Source organism: Nanorana parkeri, unplaced genomic scaffold, assembly GCF_000935625.1.
Source record: "Nanorana parkeri isolate BGI_ZX_2015 unplaced genomic scaffold, ASM93562v1 scaffold434, whole genome shotgun sequence".
NCBI classification, from domain to species: domain Eukaryota; kingdom Metazoa; phylum Chordata; class Amphibia; order Anura; family Dicroglossidae; genus Nanorana; species Nanorana parkeri.
In genome coordinates, this window is record NW_017306702.1 from 713,430 (window position 1) to 733,795 (window position 20,366).

The 20,366-nt window shown below is 44.5% G+C and overlaps 1 protein-coding gene across 1 annotated transcript in view; it reads right to left on the reverse strand.

The window, feature by feature from the left end:
* The window catches only part of LIMA1 (LIM domain and actin binding 1), a 61,064-nt gene extending 49,661 nt beyond the window's left edge, over nt 1-11,403 (reverse strand). Inside the window, exons 1-2 of the mRNA XM_018560139.1 lie at nt 11,373-11,403; nt 3,488-3,621 (exon numbers count right to left, since the gene is read on the reverse strand). Coding sequence (XP_018415641.1) covers nt 3,488-3,600 — 113 coding nt within the window. The 5' untranslated portion in view covers nt 3,601-3,621; nt 11,373-11,403. The remainder of the gene's footprint in view (nt 1-3,487; nt 3,622-11,372) is intronic.
* Between the last annotated feature and the right edge of the window lie 8,963 nt (nt 11,404-20,366).

Sequence of the window (20,366 nt, forward strand, 5' to 3'; positions counted from 1 at the left end):
CACAGAAACACAGAGAAATAAATAAAATTTGTGTATATATATATATATATAATATATATACACACACACACACACAAAACTGAGTATTGTAGTATGCAATGATACCTTTCTTATTGGACTAACAAAATATATAAAAGACAAGCTTTTGAGAGTTAACCTCTCTTCAATACTCCGTTGTTTTTTTATACATCTTCTCTACTGGACTAATAGGGCTTACCCATTTACATTACATATATATTAATACTGCTACATTAAATCATATAGCTGTAGGCAATGCATTACAGCTATGGCACCGCAGTGTGAATGAGCTCATCTACTCAGATTAAATGACATAATAGCAGCCTAATGTACAATGTAATCCAAGGTTATTAAAAGTGCACAGCTTGGGTAAAATTCTTAAACTGGCCATATACCTTTAGAACAGTCACAGACACATATTGCATATGGGGAGAACTACATTTCCCCAACACACAAGGTGAAAGGTACACCCCCAACCTCTCCACCTATAAATATAAAACTGTGTGTATGACACACACTATACTCTTATATTGCCCCCATTTTAACCATGGTAAAGAGTTGGAGCATCTGCCTACTGGGATCTGTAGTCCCAGGTAGCAATGTCGGCACCTAGGTTGTTCACAAGCGCCCCTCCAAGTGGTGGAACACCAGAGCCCAGTCGCAGCTGCGACTCAGGTAGTCCCACCACTTGGGGGGTACCTGCACAGGACAGGGCCCCGTTAACCACCTCAGCTCCCAGTAGGCTAACTGCCCACAGCTCCTTCCCATGGAAGTGGGGGGGGGGCCTTCATGGTTTATAGCACCAGAGCCCTTAATTTTCTAGTTACGCCTCCGTTTTACTGCTGAACTCATGTTACCTGCCTAGCTGTGCACTAAAGAATTGTGTAGATCAGTGTTAGATTTGGTAGGCAAGATGGCAGTGTAAACCATTTACCAGTTTCGGGGGTACTAGGGATTTTTGTGCCTATAGAATCCTGTGTAATAAAACCAGTGCAGCACTTGGAACACATACTCCGGAAAATGGTGTGAACCCAGCTGGGAATTGCCTGATTTGACCTTTTGTTGGGGTCCATCAATAAGGTGAGCACCCCTAGATCTGGTGTGGTGCACTTGATGAAGGAACAAGAAATATTCATCCCTATTCCTGTATTATGGACATTTCCAGAGATTTCACAGCTGATCTATTTTTTTTTATTCACTGACATTTGTTTAAGTCACCGATTGTTTTTTGAATTGCTCATTGTTGTAGCTCGGCACATTTAGTTATTCATAGGGTGTACAGCTGCTCCCCAGCAAGTGACTGACAGCACAGGTCCAGCCTACTTATAAAGCCTGATCAGGTTGCACGCTCCCTTCCCAGAAGATCAGGAAAGCAGCACTTTGGATCTGGCGGCAGTAAAAAATTAAAAAGTTCAGTATATTTGCATAGAGAGGAATTAAAATATTTACTGGCAGTTGTTTTACAGGCTTCCTAGGATGCATTAGGGTAGAAAATGTGGAGCCCTAACTAATCCTTTAAAGTGAACTGCTAGTTTGCCCTGCAAAAAAAAAAAAAAAAACCCCATCAAGCCATAGATTTGCTTTACAGTACACCAAATAGGTTAACCTGCAGGGTACACGAAGCTGAGATATAGGATGAAATAGGATGGATCTTTTAACCCATATCCAAAATGTGCTTTCACACCAAGGGTGGACAAGTTAATATGGGGATTCAGGAGCCAGCTCCATTGACAACTAGAGAAAACATTAGGCACCGGCTATACATTAAGGTGCACTGGATACCTAGTTCCCGGGATTTGTCCAGCCCTTCAAGGCAGGTTCACACCACTTCCCGGTCCAGAAAAGTGGTGTGAGCCTGCCTGCAGTTCCAGTGCATTCCAGACAAAATGAGTCATGCAGTATTTTTCTAGTCTGGAACGGACTGCGCTGGTGTGAACAGAGGCCAGAACTAGCATAGGGATACATTTTGGGTCTGGAAACAATCTGGTCTGGAGATGATCAGCATGTGGTGTGAATGGGCCCTCACACATTAGATGGTTGGACCCTTGGAAACAAGCCAAACCGTTCAAAGAAGTGAAATAAAGAGGGTGGGGTAAAGAAAAAAAAAAAAAGTCTGCGCAAAAGGTATTAGGATTTACAGAACCTGACACAAAAGGAGGAGCAGTAGGCCGTAGCAAAGACACCTATTGCTTCTTTGGAGAGTTGAAGCCCAACTGTGTTTTGTATACTTCTACCTATGAATAATGAATGATGCAAAAAAAAAAAAAAACCCACACACACATTCAGTATATTTAGAACGCTACAGAAGGTTGCCAGACTGGACATAGAGGTAAAGCTCAGACTGCAGACATGCACCAGGTGTTGCTATTCGTGGGTCTGCACAACAAGTACCAAGCAGCTAGAGCCCTGTGCCCAATATACAGCCCTTTGGTACTTTACACGCAGCCTTTGGACCCCAGTTGTCTGTAGCGGGAGCACGGCTTTATAAATGACTAATAGCGGTGATCTCTACTAGGCTCATGTAGCATGTTCCCAGTCTCAATGTCTTCTGCAGCAGCTCTTCAGTCACCAGCCAAACTTGTAGCATGTTCACAGCCTTTAGCCAACATTTTCTCTTGTATGTCTACATTCAGTACTTGCTAGCATTACTTATAGTGCACATTTTATACGGCTCTTTGGTGATGTACAGAGGTCCTCAACTGCAGCCTTGTAGGTTGACAACCTTTGGAATGAATGCAAGTACCTTTAAACTTACAAACTACCCCATTTACAGGATGCATTAAGCAGACCACAGGATGAAGGTTAGACACGTAGGCATCACCTAACTGCTCAAGCATTTGTGTTGGTGTGTATATTTTTTTGGTGGGGGGGGGGGGGAAAATGCATCTTGAAAGGATTTTCTAATCCTCCCGGTTGCTACCCTGTTTGGACCAGACACATTGGCATCGGGGGACACACACACGCAACTTGTCCAACATCTATTGGAGAAAAAGCCAATTGTGCAAATCATGCCCAAAGCCAATGAGAAGTAATGGAGGGGCAAAAAAAAAAGAGCAATCAGCCAAATTGATTACATTATCCATTTTATAACCAGATAACTATTTCACACACTACAAACAGGTGTGCCTCAGTAAACAGAAAAGGGTTAACAAATGTAATCATCAGATTCTGACTAATCATCCCAGGAGTGGTCTGGGCAGGATTCTGCACGTCTCCCAGTACTACAACAAGTGAACCCTCCTTATCGGCGAGATAATCAAAACTCGGGACTAGAAAACAGCACCTGCAAACAGACAACTAAAATACATGGATCTGCATACACAAAAGTTAGATTTTCCAGTGTGTACAAGATCTAATAACTTTGTTGCCCTGACAATGTATTCCTGTTTACTAAGCTACTATTTGCTCCGTGTAGTAAAACACAGTTCAGAGGAAGTATCGGCAGATATTCTGCAGAAGATTGGCTTACCTGGAAAATCGCTCCATGATAGCAGAATTCTTCGGCTTTACAAGAGACAACTCCTTCGCCGTCACTCTGAGAGACTGGGAGGACCACTGGCCCCTTTTAAACCGAGAGTCCATCTTCTAAACCTGCGGAGGAATAAGTGGTAAATATTAATCTCAGGCAGCACAAGCCAACACGATACAAAGGCAAAACTCTGCAAACTGTTGTTCCGGCAAGTTGATTGCAGGAGTTAAAAAAAAAACAGGACCAGCACAGGCTTGCATAATGCACTGCCAGCAGAAGTAGGGCGAGGCCAACAATCACTTACTATTCCAATTCAGATTCCAATACAAGTCAGAGGCTGGCCCAATATTGACATATCCTCACACCTGCATGTTGGTGCAGACTACAACTGAAGGGTAAGGACTATAAGGACAAACTATATACATATAAGTCTAAAGAAAGAGGTAAAGTGAGGCCAGGACAATATGTAATGCACTCATCCTTTGCAACCTGTTCTCTCCAGCATGACAGCTTAGGGTGGAGGTTGAACTCTGATAATATTTAATTTAACATTTGCTTTACTTTTTTTTTTAACCTGCCCCCATCAATTTTTCTCCATGAGCCTGTGAGCAGCTGGTTGCCACCCGGGCTACTTATAAGATTTCCACTTTTTGCAGCCAAATTGGCATAACGCCTATTTTATTTATATTTATTTAAAAATTGCAGATTATTTTTTCTAGATACACTTCTGGAAACTGCAGGACTCAATACGTTCTGTCTGGGGGGTGCCCACCGCTGTGAGAACACCTGACCAGCGCTTGCAGCTGATTGGCCAACAATTTTACAGCATATCCCCTCAACATTATTAAAATTACCTTCTGTTGAAGGCATAGGGCCACCCACAGATTGAACGGCGGATGATTCCTGGAGGCCAAATGTGATCTGTATTAACCCAGCTTTATGCCAGTCTCTTACCTGCCATCTATTCGAACACTAAAAAGTGCCAGTAGTTACCATGTATAGCACTGTTCAATTTTTAGCTATGTGGTGGGGACACATAGTGGGAGTTCCTCAAAAGTAGACACTTTAATGCAGGGAGTAGGCAAACTCCGGCCTTCCAGCTGTTCTGAAACCACAAATCCCCATGAGACACTGCAAGACTGAGCCACAGGCGGTTGCCTACTTGTGCTGTAAAGAACACACAGTGGCTGTATTAGCTTCCTTTATACAGGCTTATAACCCATTACTTTCAGCTGGTCATCTGGCCAGTAACACATTTCCCATCCTATGACCACTCATACACTGTACTCTATGAAGGAGTAGCATTGTCACTTTAGGCCAGTGGTGGTGAACCTTGGCACTCCAGCTGTGCCAGAAATACAAATCCCAACATGCATCTGCCTCTGGGAGTTATGTCTGTGGCTGTCAGAGCCTTGCAATGCCTCATGGGATTTGAAGTTCCAAAACAGCTGGAGTGCCAAGGTTCGCCACCACTGCTCTAGGCTGTTGAGATTTGCACTACAAACACCTCCCCCTCATCTTCATTACATAGGAGGCATTTTGTGCACCACAGAATAAAGTTAGGAAAGCTGACAGTCCAGTGCACAGAAGTTAAGGACAACTAGTATTTTTCTGTACTTGCATAAATGTACTAAACCCGAGAGGGGAGGGGAAAAAAAAACCCCACACACAACCCCAATATAGGCGCCACGTCTTGGGACTGGTAAGCTGCAATATATATTTGTTATTGATTTTAGATATTTTCTATGCAGATGGCACAAAATCACCCACATACAATGCTCAAAAGGTCGAGGTGGTCCATGGACTAAACCAAGCATTATGATCAAGATCTGAGACCCTTTTACAAGCTTGTAAATGGAGTCACCAATGTATAAAACATTTCACATTGTGACACAAGTTGATAAGATTTTAACCTGTTCAGCGATTGCACTACAGAATACAAAAAAATGCATACTAGACGATATGCGACTGACTTTCCTATACTATGAATAAAAATAACTTTTCTTATTCCCGCTTGGCCATACACTCTACAACCATCGCAAGACCTTAGTCTTGCGATGGTTGTACAGGGATTAAAAAATGTACGATCTGCCTATCTTGACCAGGCAGATCGCACTCTCGATCATCGCAAGCCCGCCCCTGAGGGGCGGGCTTCCGATGACTGCAATGCTGAACGGGCAGTGCGCGCACACCGGCCCGTTCGGCATTTGTCTTCCGAGCACCGTTCTAACCAGCCGAGAATCGTACGATTCCCGGCTGGTTTTCGAACATGCTGGTTCGACGGAAGACATGCGACCGTACAGTAGAAACGGTCGCACGTCTCCGTTCACACTGCTTGCAATGATCGAGAGTGCGATCTGCCTGTCCAAGATAGGCAGATCGTAAGTTTTTTTTAATCCCTGTACAACCATCGCAAGACTAAGGTCTTGCGATGGTTGTACAGTGTATGGCCACCTTTAGACTGGTTCTTGATGAACTGGAAGAAATTCACATAGTGGGTGGTGCTGTCTGCACCCTTTCGGCTGGCATCTCTCTCCAACTCCATCTCCAACAGGACAGCAGGAGATTCCAGGGTCAATGCTCGTAAGCGACCGAGGAATCTAATATGTTCTTCGCTCAGCCCACAGATCGAAAGAAAATATTACAGTGTATGGCCAGATTTATTTTCCTGTAGAGATGTCAGTCATCATTCTATTAATAATCAATGTCAAGCCTAGACACACCCTTAAAAAGTCCCAGAGAGCAAAGTGACATCTCCAGGCAATTACAAGAAATCAGAGCATTAAAAAAAAAAAAAAAACCCCACCCCCCACATAAAATATTGTAGGTAGGTGAGGGTACACAAACAGAAATATGGTTACATACACCAATAAAAAAGGTAAGTGGCCATGTAGGTTTCCTAATGTGGAAACCATATATGGGGAAACCTTCAACGGGGGACTAACAGGCAGAAACAATGCAGAAACAATGCAGAAACACAACAACCTGTAAGCCAGACAAATGTGTCACACCCCAGTGACCACAAAATACTCTTCTTATAATTGCTGCCCTCATTCCTGCAGCATTCGTCATCTCTACAATGTACGCATTAACTCTATGGTGTACTGCCGCAAGGGAGATCACAGAAAACAGCCACGCCAGAAAGGTACAGCGCCACAAAATCCACAGCAAAAGTCAGACGTTTAATGCAGCTGTGCAAAAGCATACAAGTAGACGCAAACCTTCACATTCTGTATGATAAAGTTAAAACAAATAACCCGCAAAACTACAAGATCCCATTTTTTTAAATCTGCTTTTCCCTCCTTTGCAACTCAGCTGGGAGAATGAAGAGACCCAACGAGTGTGCAGAGTAGTAAAAGACACATTACAAAGGCCGATTCAGCAGCACACACACACTAATTAACCTTCCAGCATGTCTACCCGGAGGGAACACATACAAGCTTAGGGAGAACGTGCAAACTTCTTGCAGATAGTGTCCTTGCCTGGATGTAAGCAGAGGACCACCAGTGTTGCGTGTTGCAGATGCTAACTGCCAAGCCCCTGAGCAGATGAAAGCCTTTTATCAGGCATCAGGATATAAACCATAACTGAATGAGGTTTAGTTTGCTAAAACATTGGGCATCATAAACAATTGCCTTTTTTTCTAACTATAATGTGCAATTTGACTTCCCACCCATTGCTGCTGATCTCCTGCAGAGACTTCCTGTCGACATGCACGCCACAGACGGCTGCATGGGGTCTCGGGGTGGGTTCCCCGTTGGGGACAACAGTGAGTAATGCCGGCGTGAGGTGTTGAAAAGGCCACTTGTAGCCTCAATCTTAAACCCATGTGGCAAGGAGACAATGCAGGAGCACAAGGGAGAGAAAGACAGTGTTGTCACCCTACAACAGGTAGTGACATCACAAGGACCGCTAAAACGACATGAACACATTGAAGCTTATATTAGATGTTAGTGGTTGGGTTTACACATACTGCGACAAAATTGCATTTCAGTTCAAAACCTTTAAAGCCAAGAAATACTTTACAGCTAATGTATTTAAATAATGACTGTATATGTACCTTGTATGCACTCTGGTGTGTGGTCTTTATGTCAGTCTCCTTTACATTTGTGCCCAAAGTAACACAATTTAAAAACAGGGGTAGGCAACCTAGGCATTCCAGCTGCGGTGAAACTGCAAATCCCCATCATGCTTGTCTCAGAGTCATGCAAGTGGCAATCAGTCTTGCAATTCCTCATGGGACTTGTAGTTCAACAGCTGGAGAGCCAAGGTTGCCTACTCCTAATTTAAAATGAACCCGGGAGTCAGGTCGCTAATGCTCCTTAAAGATAACTGGCATCCAATTTGAGTTTCTCTAGTTGTTGTCAGTGGAGCTGGTTCCTATACAAATCCTGCTGTCTCCTGGATTGGACAGAGCGGCACCTGAATGCCATATTTGTCCACATGAATCCAGTCTCTGACCCAGAATAGGAAGTCAAAGTCAAGGCATATCGCTATACCTATTCTGGATTACTGACGCCATCAGATCAGCACGACAACCAGGGATTTACTGCTCTCGCTAGGGGTGGTCAGCAATGTCAGCCTCCATAGAGGTTCTCTTCAAATTGTTACCCACTTTAAGACTTAGAGAACTATGGGGTAAGTGTTTTTCCCCATAGTTCTCCTCAGGGTCACGGGAGGACAAACTAGCATCATCCTGTGACCCAAAGCTCAGTATATAGTGAGCTACAAATCGCGGGATACTGAGACGCCGCAGCTGGGATGGATCCCAACATTACTGTAGAGACCCACCCAGCTGCGTGAGTGACCGCTAGCTCTGCCTATATAGAGGCAGAGCCGGCTGTACCTGCCCCCCTCACCTGTCCGTTCCACCACTCAGCGCTGGACGATCGGAGTGGGGAGGGGGGGGGGGGAATCCCTGCGGGGAGATGATCGAGAAGTGAGCGACGGTATGCGTTCGCTCACTTCCTGATCTTTTGAGCCAACATGTGACAGTTTGTCACACGTCGGCTCGAACTATGAGGATGAGCGATTTTCACTCACCTCAAAGTTCTCCTTTAACTTGAACAATCCTCCCAGTAGCACGTTTTGGGGTTAATAGCATAGGTGATGGTTATAACACCTGTCGGTTTTTGGCCATCTGTGCCCATTGGTGAGATTTCCCCTTATTTACTGTCCCAAAGCCACAACAGGATGAGGTCACAAAAATAAGGGAAATCCCACAGTTGTCACTAGGTGACTAGAGGGGAAATCTTCCAATGGGGACTCTAACTCTGCTGACATGTCAAAACTCTGCAACAAAGGTCACCAAGACAAACGGAGATAACAGGTGGAGAGACCACAACCTGTAAGGGATTCTAGGACCTCTTCACTCTAGCCAAAAGTGAAAAAGTTTTTGCTTCAGTAGCACTTTTAGAAGCCAGCACCGGCAGATGCCAGAATACCCGAACAGTGGCTGCAGTAACCGCTTTACCAACAATCTTCAGTCTGGCACTTTTGACAAAAGTCAATTGGGGTGGGGAGAAAGTGACTTGAACAGAGGGGTGCCAACAGGGCTGTACACAGCATGAATGTCAACCAAGTCAGCACGACCTAACCGAAAGTCAAGCAATGTATGGCCAGCTGAGAGGGACACTAATTGTTAAAAAATACATTCTAGTACCTGAACTATTAACAATGTATCTTATTTGTGTATCACTCAGCTGTAGATCCTCAAATCATCTCTAAAACATGCCAACACTGTCCTTCCTTCTGGAGGGTGACTACTTTTGCTCCCCATGGTCTCTGTGTGTGTTGTAAAGTAGTCACCGCTCCAAGCTCACTCCCGTGATAGACTACAATCCCAATACAAATTAGTAAACCAAACGGTGTATGGACATCTCCGACCTCTCCCCCCACCTTTCTTGCCTCCCCTCCCTTTCATGTTCCTCTGTCCCCCGCCTCTGCTTTACCCTCACTTTCTTCTTCAGGTTTGTCTGTAGTAACTGTTGCTTGTATAATGCCTTGGTCATTTCTGTTCACTTGTTTCCTGGTTGCCTGCCCTCTGTACTGGCCTGCCCCCAACAGCGGGGTGCTGGTCATTGCTTAAGCACGGTGGTGGTCTTTACAATGTACCTAGCTCAGGGATTCATAGGTGCCTATACCACGAGTGCCTTCTATGCTACAAGGCCCGGACATGTTATTTAATTTATGAGGCCATGGTTTATGTGCTGTATGTACGTTTTTGTTTGTTAATGTATACAATTTATTTGTTTTTTTCTTTGTAAAAACTTCAATAAAAATGTATTTTGGAAAAAAAAAACAAATTAGTAAACCAAATGTGAGCTTGTAGACTATCACAGGAGTGATCTTGGTTTGGTGGCTACTTTACACCACACACAGGGACCATGGGGAGCAAACGTAGCCAAGCTCCAGAAGGAAGGACAGTGTCAGTACCCATTCAGAGATGATTTGAGGGTCTACAGCCGAGTGATAAATAAGATACATTTCTGTTAATAGTGGAGGTACTTGAATGTGTTTAGGAGTTTAGGGTCACCAAGTTTTTGGTATTCATTGCACAGAGACAGAAGTTACACTGAAAACAAGGAAGAGAAGAAATGTAGACAGCAAAAGTAGATAGCAATCAGTCCACAGGTAAGATTACAAACAGATACTTAAATATTCCGTTTGGCATTATTGTGTACATGTAAGACTGACCAAACAGCACAAGAGTGATCACTATAGAAAATATACAGAGCATACAATGATGAGATTCTACATCTGTCATGTCTCTCTTGGTACAGAAACCTTCACATTCCCCTTTAGAATGGACTGCTTGCCATTACACTGCCGATAGTAGAGATAGCAGGTGCATGAGACAGACGATCGGGTTACCTGTCCTAAGAAAAGGCCAGGCTGGCTAGAACTGGATAAGGAAGTGATCAGCCATGACTGCACACCTCTACATAGGACAGGGATAGGAATATGGGAAGAAGAAAAGGGCCACAAGGGCCCCATAGCCCGCCCCTTGTCTCTTTGCAGATATTAGTGGGACACTCATCAGGCAATAATATATTGGTGGCTGTGAAATCAGCAACCTGCAGCACATGGCAGCTTATAAGGAGAGACAGCAATTAATTTTCTAGATCATAGGATAGAAATTATTAGGTTTCCTGTCCTGCTGATCCCATGCAAACCTTCACATACTTGTTCCATGATGGGCTCACATTAGTTACATACATACATACAGGGCTTCAATAGAGAAGACAAGATACATTATACTGAAAAGTTACTAAACTTGTTATCTTATTAAAGAATTGGTACATTTCTAAAGACTACAGTGTTTCAGTTTCCAATGTCAGAGCTGCAGACAGGTGTGCATAGGGATCTCCCAGGATCCACCCAGAGTGTATATAGAGCTGTAGACAGGGGTAAGCATAGGGATCTCCCAGTGATCCACCCAGAGTGTACATAGAGCTGAAGACAGGGGTAAGCATAGGGATCTGCCGGTGATCCACCCAGAGTGTACATAGAGCTGTAGACAGGAGGTAAACATAGGGATCTGCAATTGATCCACCAGAGTGTATACAGAGATCAATGCAGAATTAGAGATAAAGTCACTAATCACTCCAAGCCATCGCAGCCCCCATGGCTTTCAATCTACTAGTAAGTAAATGGCCAACTTGGCAGATCAGAGTGACCCGAGAAGTCTGAGATCATTGACAGTACTCATTACAAGTTCAGATGGTGACACAGAACAGCAGGCCGGATATGCGGTCTTAGCGCCCCTTGTATGAATATAAAAGTCAGCGGAGGATTTGCACCTGCTGGAGGACTACTAGTGTCACCATGCCCGGATGAGCCACCCAGAAGCGGTCCGCACTCACCGTAGTGTCAGGTCCGCCCGGTATAACACGATCCTCTCCGCACACAGTCCGCACCGATCAATGAGCCTGCACCGCACCTGCCGCAGCCCCGCAAAGATCAGCACCTGCACTGCCCGCCCACTCTGCAACGTCACCATCCCTGGGAGCGCCTGATATAAAGGAGCCGGGACAGCGCCACCTGCAGGAGGAGAGCGGAAAGACAGGAGGAGGACGGAGAGACGTGTCATAACTCTCCCTGCTAGCCGATCTGTCACCGGACATACGGGAGACAGGGATTTGCATGGGTCGTCTTCATCCGTCAGCCTGATCTCAAATAGCACCTGGTGAGCTCTGAGGATAGAGATATGAGAGCTACCAGTGCTGAGTTAGACATGTCACTGACCTGGAAACAGGTATGCAGCATGCAAAGTCTAAAATACTCAGCTCACATCAATGCAAGCAATGCTAGCTTCCCCATTTATGGATCTGTGCAGGTTTTCTGCAAGCCAAACTTTTTTTTTTTTGTAGTTTTGGAAAAAGTAAGGGAGAGTTATATCCCCTGTCAGCTTTTTTTTGCCATCTGTGTCCCATTGTGGGAATTTCCCTTCACTTCCTGTTTGAAAATCCCTGGTGGTCAGCAGGAGGGTCACCAGAATTGGTGTCCCCATTGGAACATTTCTATCTGTTCCTGTTCTGGTGATTATCCAAAATGTGTTTTTTCCTTTCACTTTAAAGAAGAGCCCCAGGGGGAAAACGTTGATTAGCCCTTGCAGTGGGGCTAAAAAAAGTTATACCAACGAACTGTGGAGCCTGCTTGCTCTTACACTGGTCCCTGGAGCCTCTCTCTGATGTAAAGGGGGCTACTAGCGTGAGCGGGGAGGACTCTGATGTTAAAGGAGTGGGGTACTAATGTAAAGGGGGCTTCTGATGTAAAGGGGAGACTCCTAGTGTGAGCAGGGAGAACGCTGATGTTAAACAAGGGGGTTACTAATGTAAAGGGGGGCTTCTGGTGTGAAATGGGGGCTCCTGATTTGAAGGGGGGACTGCCTTGGGATTTTTTGGTTTTTGAATGGGTTCCGCCCTAAAATCCATACCACACCCTTGGATCTTGGATAAGGGTCTGGTATGGGTTTTAGAGGGGTCAAACTTTTTTACATTTATGGTTTTTTTTTTTACATTTTAAACTCGGGTGTGTTGAGATTTTTCATACTTTTAAAGGGTGCCGTGGCTGAAGAAAGGTTTAGAAACGCTGATCTAGACAGATAGCAGAGGTACATTGAACACATCTTGTTACATAAGTTAACAAAGCCGGCCTTATAACTTTTCATCTGATTGGCTAAGATCTGCCGGCCCAAGTCTTTCAGCTGCCCATAGATATATGAGTGTTTCCAATCCCAGGGAAAAACTGCAGAATGGACTGATTGTCACCCCATGTCTATGTGTATTTTATCCAAAAGGGGTTAAATAGGTCCAATCTCTGGACATGAATAATTAATTAATAATGTACACCTAAACAGGTTGCAGGCTTTGATTAAAGTTTAATAAGCTGAACATTGTGTTGCTCAGTTTTTCTCTGCCTGTGCCTGTTTAGTTCAGCTGCTGAAACAATTTTCGGCTCCGCTGTGAAGTGCCCATTATTACTATACACAATGGGCATGCAGGCAAGTTTAGCTTTCACACAATACAGTGTCTAGTGCACATTGTATACAGTCAGGATATAACTACAGAAATTGAATGGTTATCTCACATGAGTAAATGTCAGCACTGTGTTTATTGTGTGCAACAGATACATGTGTTTGCTTGAGGTAAGCAATGTCCATATACAAGACTGTGACAACTATGGACAACTATGTGTACTCTAAGATGCTTGTACACATGGAGACCATCAGCAGGGATATGTCCGTGAAGGCACAGGTTTGAAGTCTCACATGGACATGGAGTTCCGGGCGGTAATGTCTTTTCTACATTTAGCTTTGCACAAGCAGGGCTAAATGTACAGCGGGGGAAACGACTTGTTTCTTTACAAGTGATCTTGGCGATGTCACCAAAATCACTTATAATTAGACTGCAGGCTGTCCGTCCTAAATAATAATTAATAAAATAATAAGTAATAATAATTACATTAAAAAATAAAGACAAAAAATAAAAACAATTATAAAAAATAATAAGATAAAAAATTCAAAAAAATATATAAAAAGTAAAAGATGACAAGATAACAATTTTAAGAAGTAAAAGAATAAATAAAACAAATAAAAAAAGTGATTGTGGAACCTGGCCTTGGGGCAGCAGGGAGAGTAAATCGCATTGTGGAATTGGCATTGGCGCATTGAGTAAATCCGGCCCTGAGAATGGGTAACAATCTCATGTCTATGGCCAACAATAGATGCTGCCAACAGATCTTGGGGACATAGCAAGCTTCAGGTCTCATTCACACAGTATGCGGCAACAATCTGTGGATAACTGCGGCTGGGATCACAGGTGGTTTCGGACGGGTGAAGCTGTTCGGCCTGTGGCAAGATGACAGGAGCCGAGGCTGTCCACCGCTGCTCACATATATCCGCACATCCAATGAGCACCTGCAGATGGGACAGACCATATTTGTGTCCAGGGTCAGATATCTTGTGGTGATATCTCCTTCCCACGCCATACCCCTTTTTGTTGGGTGCTGGGACAACTAATGGAGGGAGCCACAACATACTAGTAGAAGATATTTTGTCTGTACACCTTTTTGCTTCAAAATATCGTCTGTATTGATGTTCTAACAAGATGTGAAATTGCAACGTTTCAGAACAGCACAGGGTCCCCTCATCAGGTAAAGTGTCTTTCCCTAACTGGAGGTAACCGTTGGATGTGCAGATACATGCAAACAACAGTTGATATCCGCTGTTCCAGTCAGTCTGTCATTGATGTGTATAGGCTGAGCGTCCACCGCTGTGTACAACCATCCCCAAAGATCGCAGATTCTTGCCACATGTTGGCACTAACAGCCCATGTGAATGAGGCCTAAGGCTCGCTATATAGAAAGAAACTTGTTGCACTCCTTATTGGATGCCCCAATGACAGAGGAGGGTGGTTGCAGTGACTGCGGATGGCACCGCTGGTTACAGGAATCAACTGATGAAATGTCACCAGCACACCAAAAATCCTTTCAGGATAACCATGTGTTCATTTAATAAGAACCATGTCCAGTAAAAAGTTTTTACATTAAATGAACACATGGTTATCCTGAAAGGATTTTTGGTGTGCTGGTGACATTTCTTCAATTGATTCCTAAGGCTCGCTATGTCCCCATGACCTGTGAACAGTATCTGCTATTGGCCATAGACCTAAGATTGTCACCCATTCTAGAGTGACAATCCTGTTTGCCACCCTAGAATATGTGTTCACCTAGCAAGCACATGAGGCCAGAAAGGAATAGCTTGCTCTATTTTTTGCGTTTGCAGTGTAATGGAACGCAGGCTAAATAGCTTGCTCTATTTTTTGCATTTGCAGTGGAACGGAACGCAGGCAAAGTTTTGCTACGCGTTCGATCGCACTGCAGGCGGGGGGGAATGGCGCGTGGAAGCGGTGCCATTGAATTCAATGACACCCAGAGGCAGAAGCATAATGGGATTTGTAGTTTCACCATAGCTGGAGTGCTGAGGTTGCCTACCCCTGCTTTAATCTTTCCCCACTCTATCCAAAACAATAAAATGATGTCATGTTTTAATGGGAATCATTCAGATTGTGAAACAACTGACTGGGCACAACTGTCATATGTTAGTCAATGTCTCAAACACTAGCAGTAGTGACCTATACAAAAGGAATGTTCGTATAGATGACAGTGCAGAAGGAAGGAGAATTGGCTGCAAAATATGACCCTGTCTTATCCATTTCATTTACACAATGTCGCTGTCTCATGTTTGTCTGTTGTAACTCTTCCCAGTTGTCACTTCAGCATATATCAGAAGAAAGGCATCTTTGCACATGTGTATATATAGGCCTGCGCTACTTATCAAGCTGATATGTACACATTTTCAACATTTAGCTCTATGAGGCAGAAGATATCATGGTGAATAGTGTAATTAATATGTTTTCTTGAAGATTGTGAGAAGATCATGGCTAAGAATTACAATGCTGTAAAAAATAATACGATGTACTGTTCTTAACTGCTTGAAGACCAGGTGTTTAGATCCCCTACCTGGCCAGGCCATTTTTCAGATGTTACTGTTGTTTTTGATAATGCAATCAAAGCTTACTTGAAAAAATCCCTTTTATGTAGTGAGTGCTGCCTTCCGTCTGCCCATCACTTTCACCAACTTCATGGATTCCCAGTGTGCATTGTGTCTCTTTCCCTGCTGCATGATGTGATGCAATCTCGATTTCCCAAGACTACATGTCCCATCATGCATTGCTTCCACCAAGCATTGATAATGTTGTCTTGTTCAGATGTTGAGTTGTAGTTCAACAGCAGGCTCTGTGAGAGAGGTGACACGAGTACATGCATATTCACAGGGCTGAGTGCAATGGTGTCAGTGCATTGAGGAAGTACATCTTATGGGCATCTTCAATTAGTAAGTTTACAAACTTCTAGATGGATATAGTTATTAGGAGTGGGATAGAACCTATAGAAATTCAATATAGAAATACATATTTATTCTTTAGTTTTTGACCTTAAATACCCTTTAAACCCTTTGTTCTCAACTGGTGGATCGGGACCCAAAAGTGGGTCACAACCCCGTGTTCAGTGGGTCACTGTGTGCCTTCCACTTTTCTAAGTTTGAGACTCCTGAGCCTCCCTCTAGCGCAGCACTGTCAGTTCTCGCGCCAAGCAGCCATTTAAAATATGCTGCCTGGTGCCGAGTGTCAGCTTGGGGTGGTGTGGGCTAGGGCTATGGCCGCAAGGGAGCTCCATTCATACATGCATTGCGCGTGTCCTGTAGAGGTGCCTGGACCGGAGGGATGTCACATTCTGGCTCCCGCCACCTCTACAGGGTGTGCAAGGAAGCTGTACAAGTGGATGCACATCTGGTTGGGGCGCCGTCACAGCACAGCATCCAAGGCTGGGGATCCACTCCAGTTCTCGTAAGGTGGGGAGACTGGGGGGATTTAAAAAAATGTATTTTTTGAGTGTGTATGTGTGTGTGAGAATGTCTGTGAGTTTGTGTCTGCGGTTGTGTGTGTCTGTCAGTGTTTTTGAGGGCCCGGTCACACTGCTACAGTGTGTTAATCACACAGTCCCTTGCGAATAACGCACTGTACCACACAATCGCACCTACTGTGCTTTCTGGCATGAGAGGTCTATTGCATTGCCGTTCATTTGAATGGCACCCCAAATGCATCTCCAACCCACAGTTCTATTATCCGCATTGGAACGTGCGGTACCGCAATCCCATGCCTTCCTTTGCAGTGCAACTTGGGTCACAACTTAATGACCAAGGACAAATGTGGGTGCTGAGATCCACTGCTTTAAACTATATAAATTACACATCTACTGTTCACTCTCAGAAGACAAACCTGTGAACACAACATTTTTAGTAGACACAATCTATCACATAAAAAAAGGAAAAATGCCAACAACTATTGTGCCTGCTTTGTTATGTGCATACTGATTTCCGGGAATGTTATGGAGACTTTACACTTCCATTGCATTGAGCAATCAGGTAATTTCACCTGCATGCCCTGGAGGATATTTAGATCATGTGAGCAACCGGTTTCTACCTTGCTGTAGCATACTTTTACAGTTGTTAATAGCTGACTACAAGACAAACCAGTCATTTTAACCCTAGATGACAAATTGCAGCGTCAGTCATTGTCAGTGCTGACACTCAATTCAACTCTCAATTGTGTCTGACAAGCCAAATGAGGCCTGCACTGTCTCCATTGCTACTTGACATAGTCACCATATGGATAAAGCTCTCAGCCTGTTGGAATTAGATTGGCACTACCAATTGGCAGGTGGAAAAATAGGGCTTTAAAGTTGTCAAAAAGACCTAAAGAAAAATGTTTTGTTATTAATACCAAGGACATCATAAGTCCCATAGGCTAGGTAGCCAATATACCTAAAAATTGCAGCTGAGATCTAGCATTTTAGCCCACTCTGGTTGTTATTTGCCAAAAGGAAGCTTCTGTTCAATTGTTCTTGTTCATCAAAAGTGTCTGATTTTACTAATTGCCAAATTCAATTTATATTTATTTTTTGTTACTAGGAATTTGACTAATGATTAATAGACTTGCACACACTTACTCTTCAACCCTAATACAAACCTCTTTAAACTCTAGCTTCATTAAACTTTTTTTTGTAGAACCACAAACCTCAGCCCTCCTATAAGGTTATAACAGAGATGAAACCCTGTGATCTGTGACTGCATTAGACATACAGGGTTAATTTCAGTCTGCAGCAGAGGTTCAGAGGGCAATAAATCGACACTGCTAAGATAGATAAGCAAATGTTTCTTACAGCACAGAGGGGGGTTCTGTGACTAGACATCCTGAGGTCTGAATTCAGCCCTTTTACTGGAAAACTCACAGATTGGTTTCCTTAATCAGCCCCCCAATGGGCCCCCCTCCTACCCCAGGCCTCATAGCAGCTGTGTGGGCTGCTATTGCTATTGTTACACCACTGATTTTCATGGAGTTAGGTGGACGTGGACCCAGGTGTCAGTGTCATTGGGGGGTGACAGTTGACTAACAGGCAGGACAGGTGCTAGGGCAGTCTAAGTCCTCAGACAATTGATCAGAACAAACAGCAGATAGAAGCACAGGGTTCAAATTTCAGACAGAGCAATAATTGACATTAGCAGCGATAAAGGGATGATGATCAGGATAAGCACAAGTAGAAGTGCAGTCCAAACTATTTGCAGAAATAATACAGAGTGTGAGCAGACAGAAGTCAAATGGACCTAAATACAAACATGAGCAGGCAGAAGTCAGATATACCTGGATCTAGAGCATGAGCAGGCAGAAGTTAGAAATACCTGAACCCAATCCATGAGCAGACAGAAGGCAGATAGACCTGAATTCAAAGGATAAGCAGACAGAAGGCAGATAGACCTGAATCCAGAGCATGAGCAGGCAGAAGTCAGAGAGACCTGAATCCAAGGCATGAGCAGACAGAAGTCAAATAGACCTGAATCCAAGCCATGAGCAGACAGAAAGCAGATAGACCGGAATCCAAGCTATGAGCAGACAGAAGTCAGATAGACCTGAATCCAAGGCATGAGCAGACAGAAGGCAGATAGACCTGAATCCAGAGCATGAGCAGGCAGAAGTCAGAGAGACCTGAATCCAAGGCATGAGCAGACAGAAGGCAGATAGACCTGAATCCAGAGCATGAGCAGGCAGAAGTCAGAGAGACCTGAATCCAAGGCATGAGCAGACAGAAGGCAGATAGACCTGAATCCAGAGCATGAGCAGGCAGAAGTCAGAGAGACCTGAATCCAAGGCATGAGCAGACAGAAGGCAGATAGACCTGAATCCAGAGCATGAGCAGGCAGAAGTCAGAGAGACCTGAATCCAAGGCATGAGCAGACAGAAGGCAGATAGACCTGAATCCAGAGCATGAGCAGGCAGAAGTCAGAGAGACCTGAATCCAAGGCATGAGCAGACAGAAGGCAGATAGACCTGAATCCAGAGCATGAGCAGGCAGAAGTCAGAGAGACCTGAATCCAAGGCATGAGCAGACAGAAGGCAGATAGACCTGAATCCAGAGCATGAGCAGGCAGAAGTCAGAGAGACCTGAATCCAAGGCATGAGCAGACAGAAGGCAGATAGACCTGAATCCAGAGCATGAGCAGGCAGAAGTCAGAGAGACCTGAATCCAAGGCATGAGCAGACAGAAGGCAGATAGACCTGAATCCAGAGCATGAGCAGGCAGAAGTCAGAGAGACCTGAATCCAAGGCATGAGCAGACAGAAGGCAGATAGACCTGAATCCAGAGCATGAGCAGGCAGAAGTCAGAGAGACCTGAATCCAAGGCATGAGCAGACAGAAGGCAGATAGACCTGAATCCAGAGCATGAGCAGGCAGAAGTCAGAGAGACCTGAATCCAAGGCATGAGCAGACAGAAGGCAGATAGACCTGAATCCAGAGCATGAGCAGGCAGAAGTCAGAGAGACCTGAATCCAAGGCATGAGCAGACAGAAGGCAGATAGACCTGAATCCAGAGCATGAGCAGGCAGAAGTCAGAGAGACCTGAATCCAAGGCATGAGCAGACAGAAGGCAGATAGACCTGAATCCAGAGCATGAGCAGGCAGAAGTCAGAGAGACCTGAATCCAAGGCATGAGCAGACAGAAGGCAGATAGACCTGAATCCAGAGCATGAGCAGGCAGAAGTCAGAGAGACCTGAATCCAAGGCATGAGCAGACAGAAGGCAGATAGACCTGAATCCAGAGCATGAGCAGGCAGAAGTCAGAGAGACCTGAATCCAAGGCATGAGCAGACAGAAGGCAGATAGACCTGAATCCAGAGCATGAGCAGGCAGAAGTCAGAGAGACCTGAATCCAAGGCATGAGCAGACAGAAGGCAGATAGACCTGAATCCAGAGCATGAGCAGGCAGAAGTCAGAGAGACCTGAATCCAAGGCATGAGCAGACAGAAGGCAGATAGACCTGAATCCAGAGCATGAGCAGGCAGAAGTCAGATAGACCTGAATCCAAGGCATGAGCAGACAGAAGTCAGATAGACCTGTATCCAAGCCATGATCAGACAGAAGTCAGAAAGACCTGAATCCAGGGCATGAGCAGACAGAAGTCAGATAAACATGAATCCAAGCAATGAGCAGACATAAGTCAGATAGACTTGAATCTAGGGCATCAGCAGACAGACATTAGATAGACCTGAATCCAGGTAATGAGCAGACAGAACTCAGATAGATCTGAATCCAAGCCATGAGCAGACAGACAAACCTGTTGATCAACCATAGTCTGAATGTCCAGCAGTCTCTTACATTTGCTTAATTAGGGCAGATGTTCACTGCAGAGCTCAGTAAGGACAAGTAGATGGTGAAGGCACAAGGGGGATCATTATACCACAACATGCATAATCAGTCCCAAT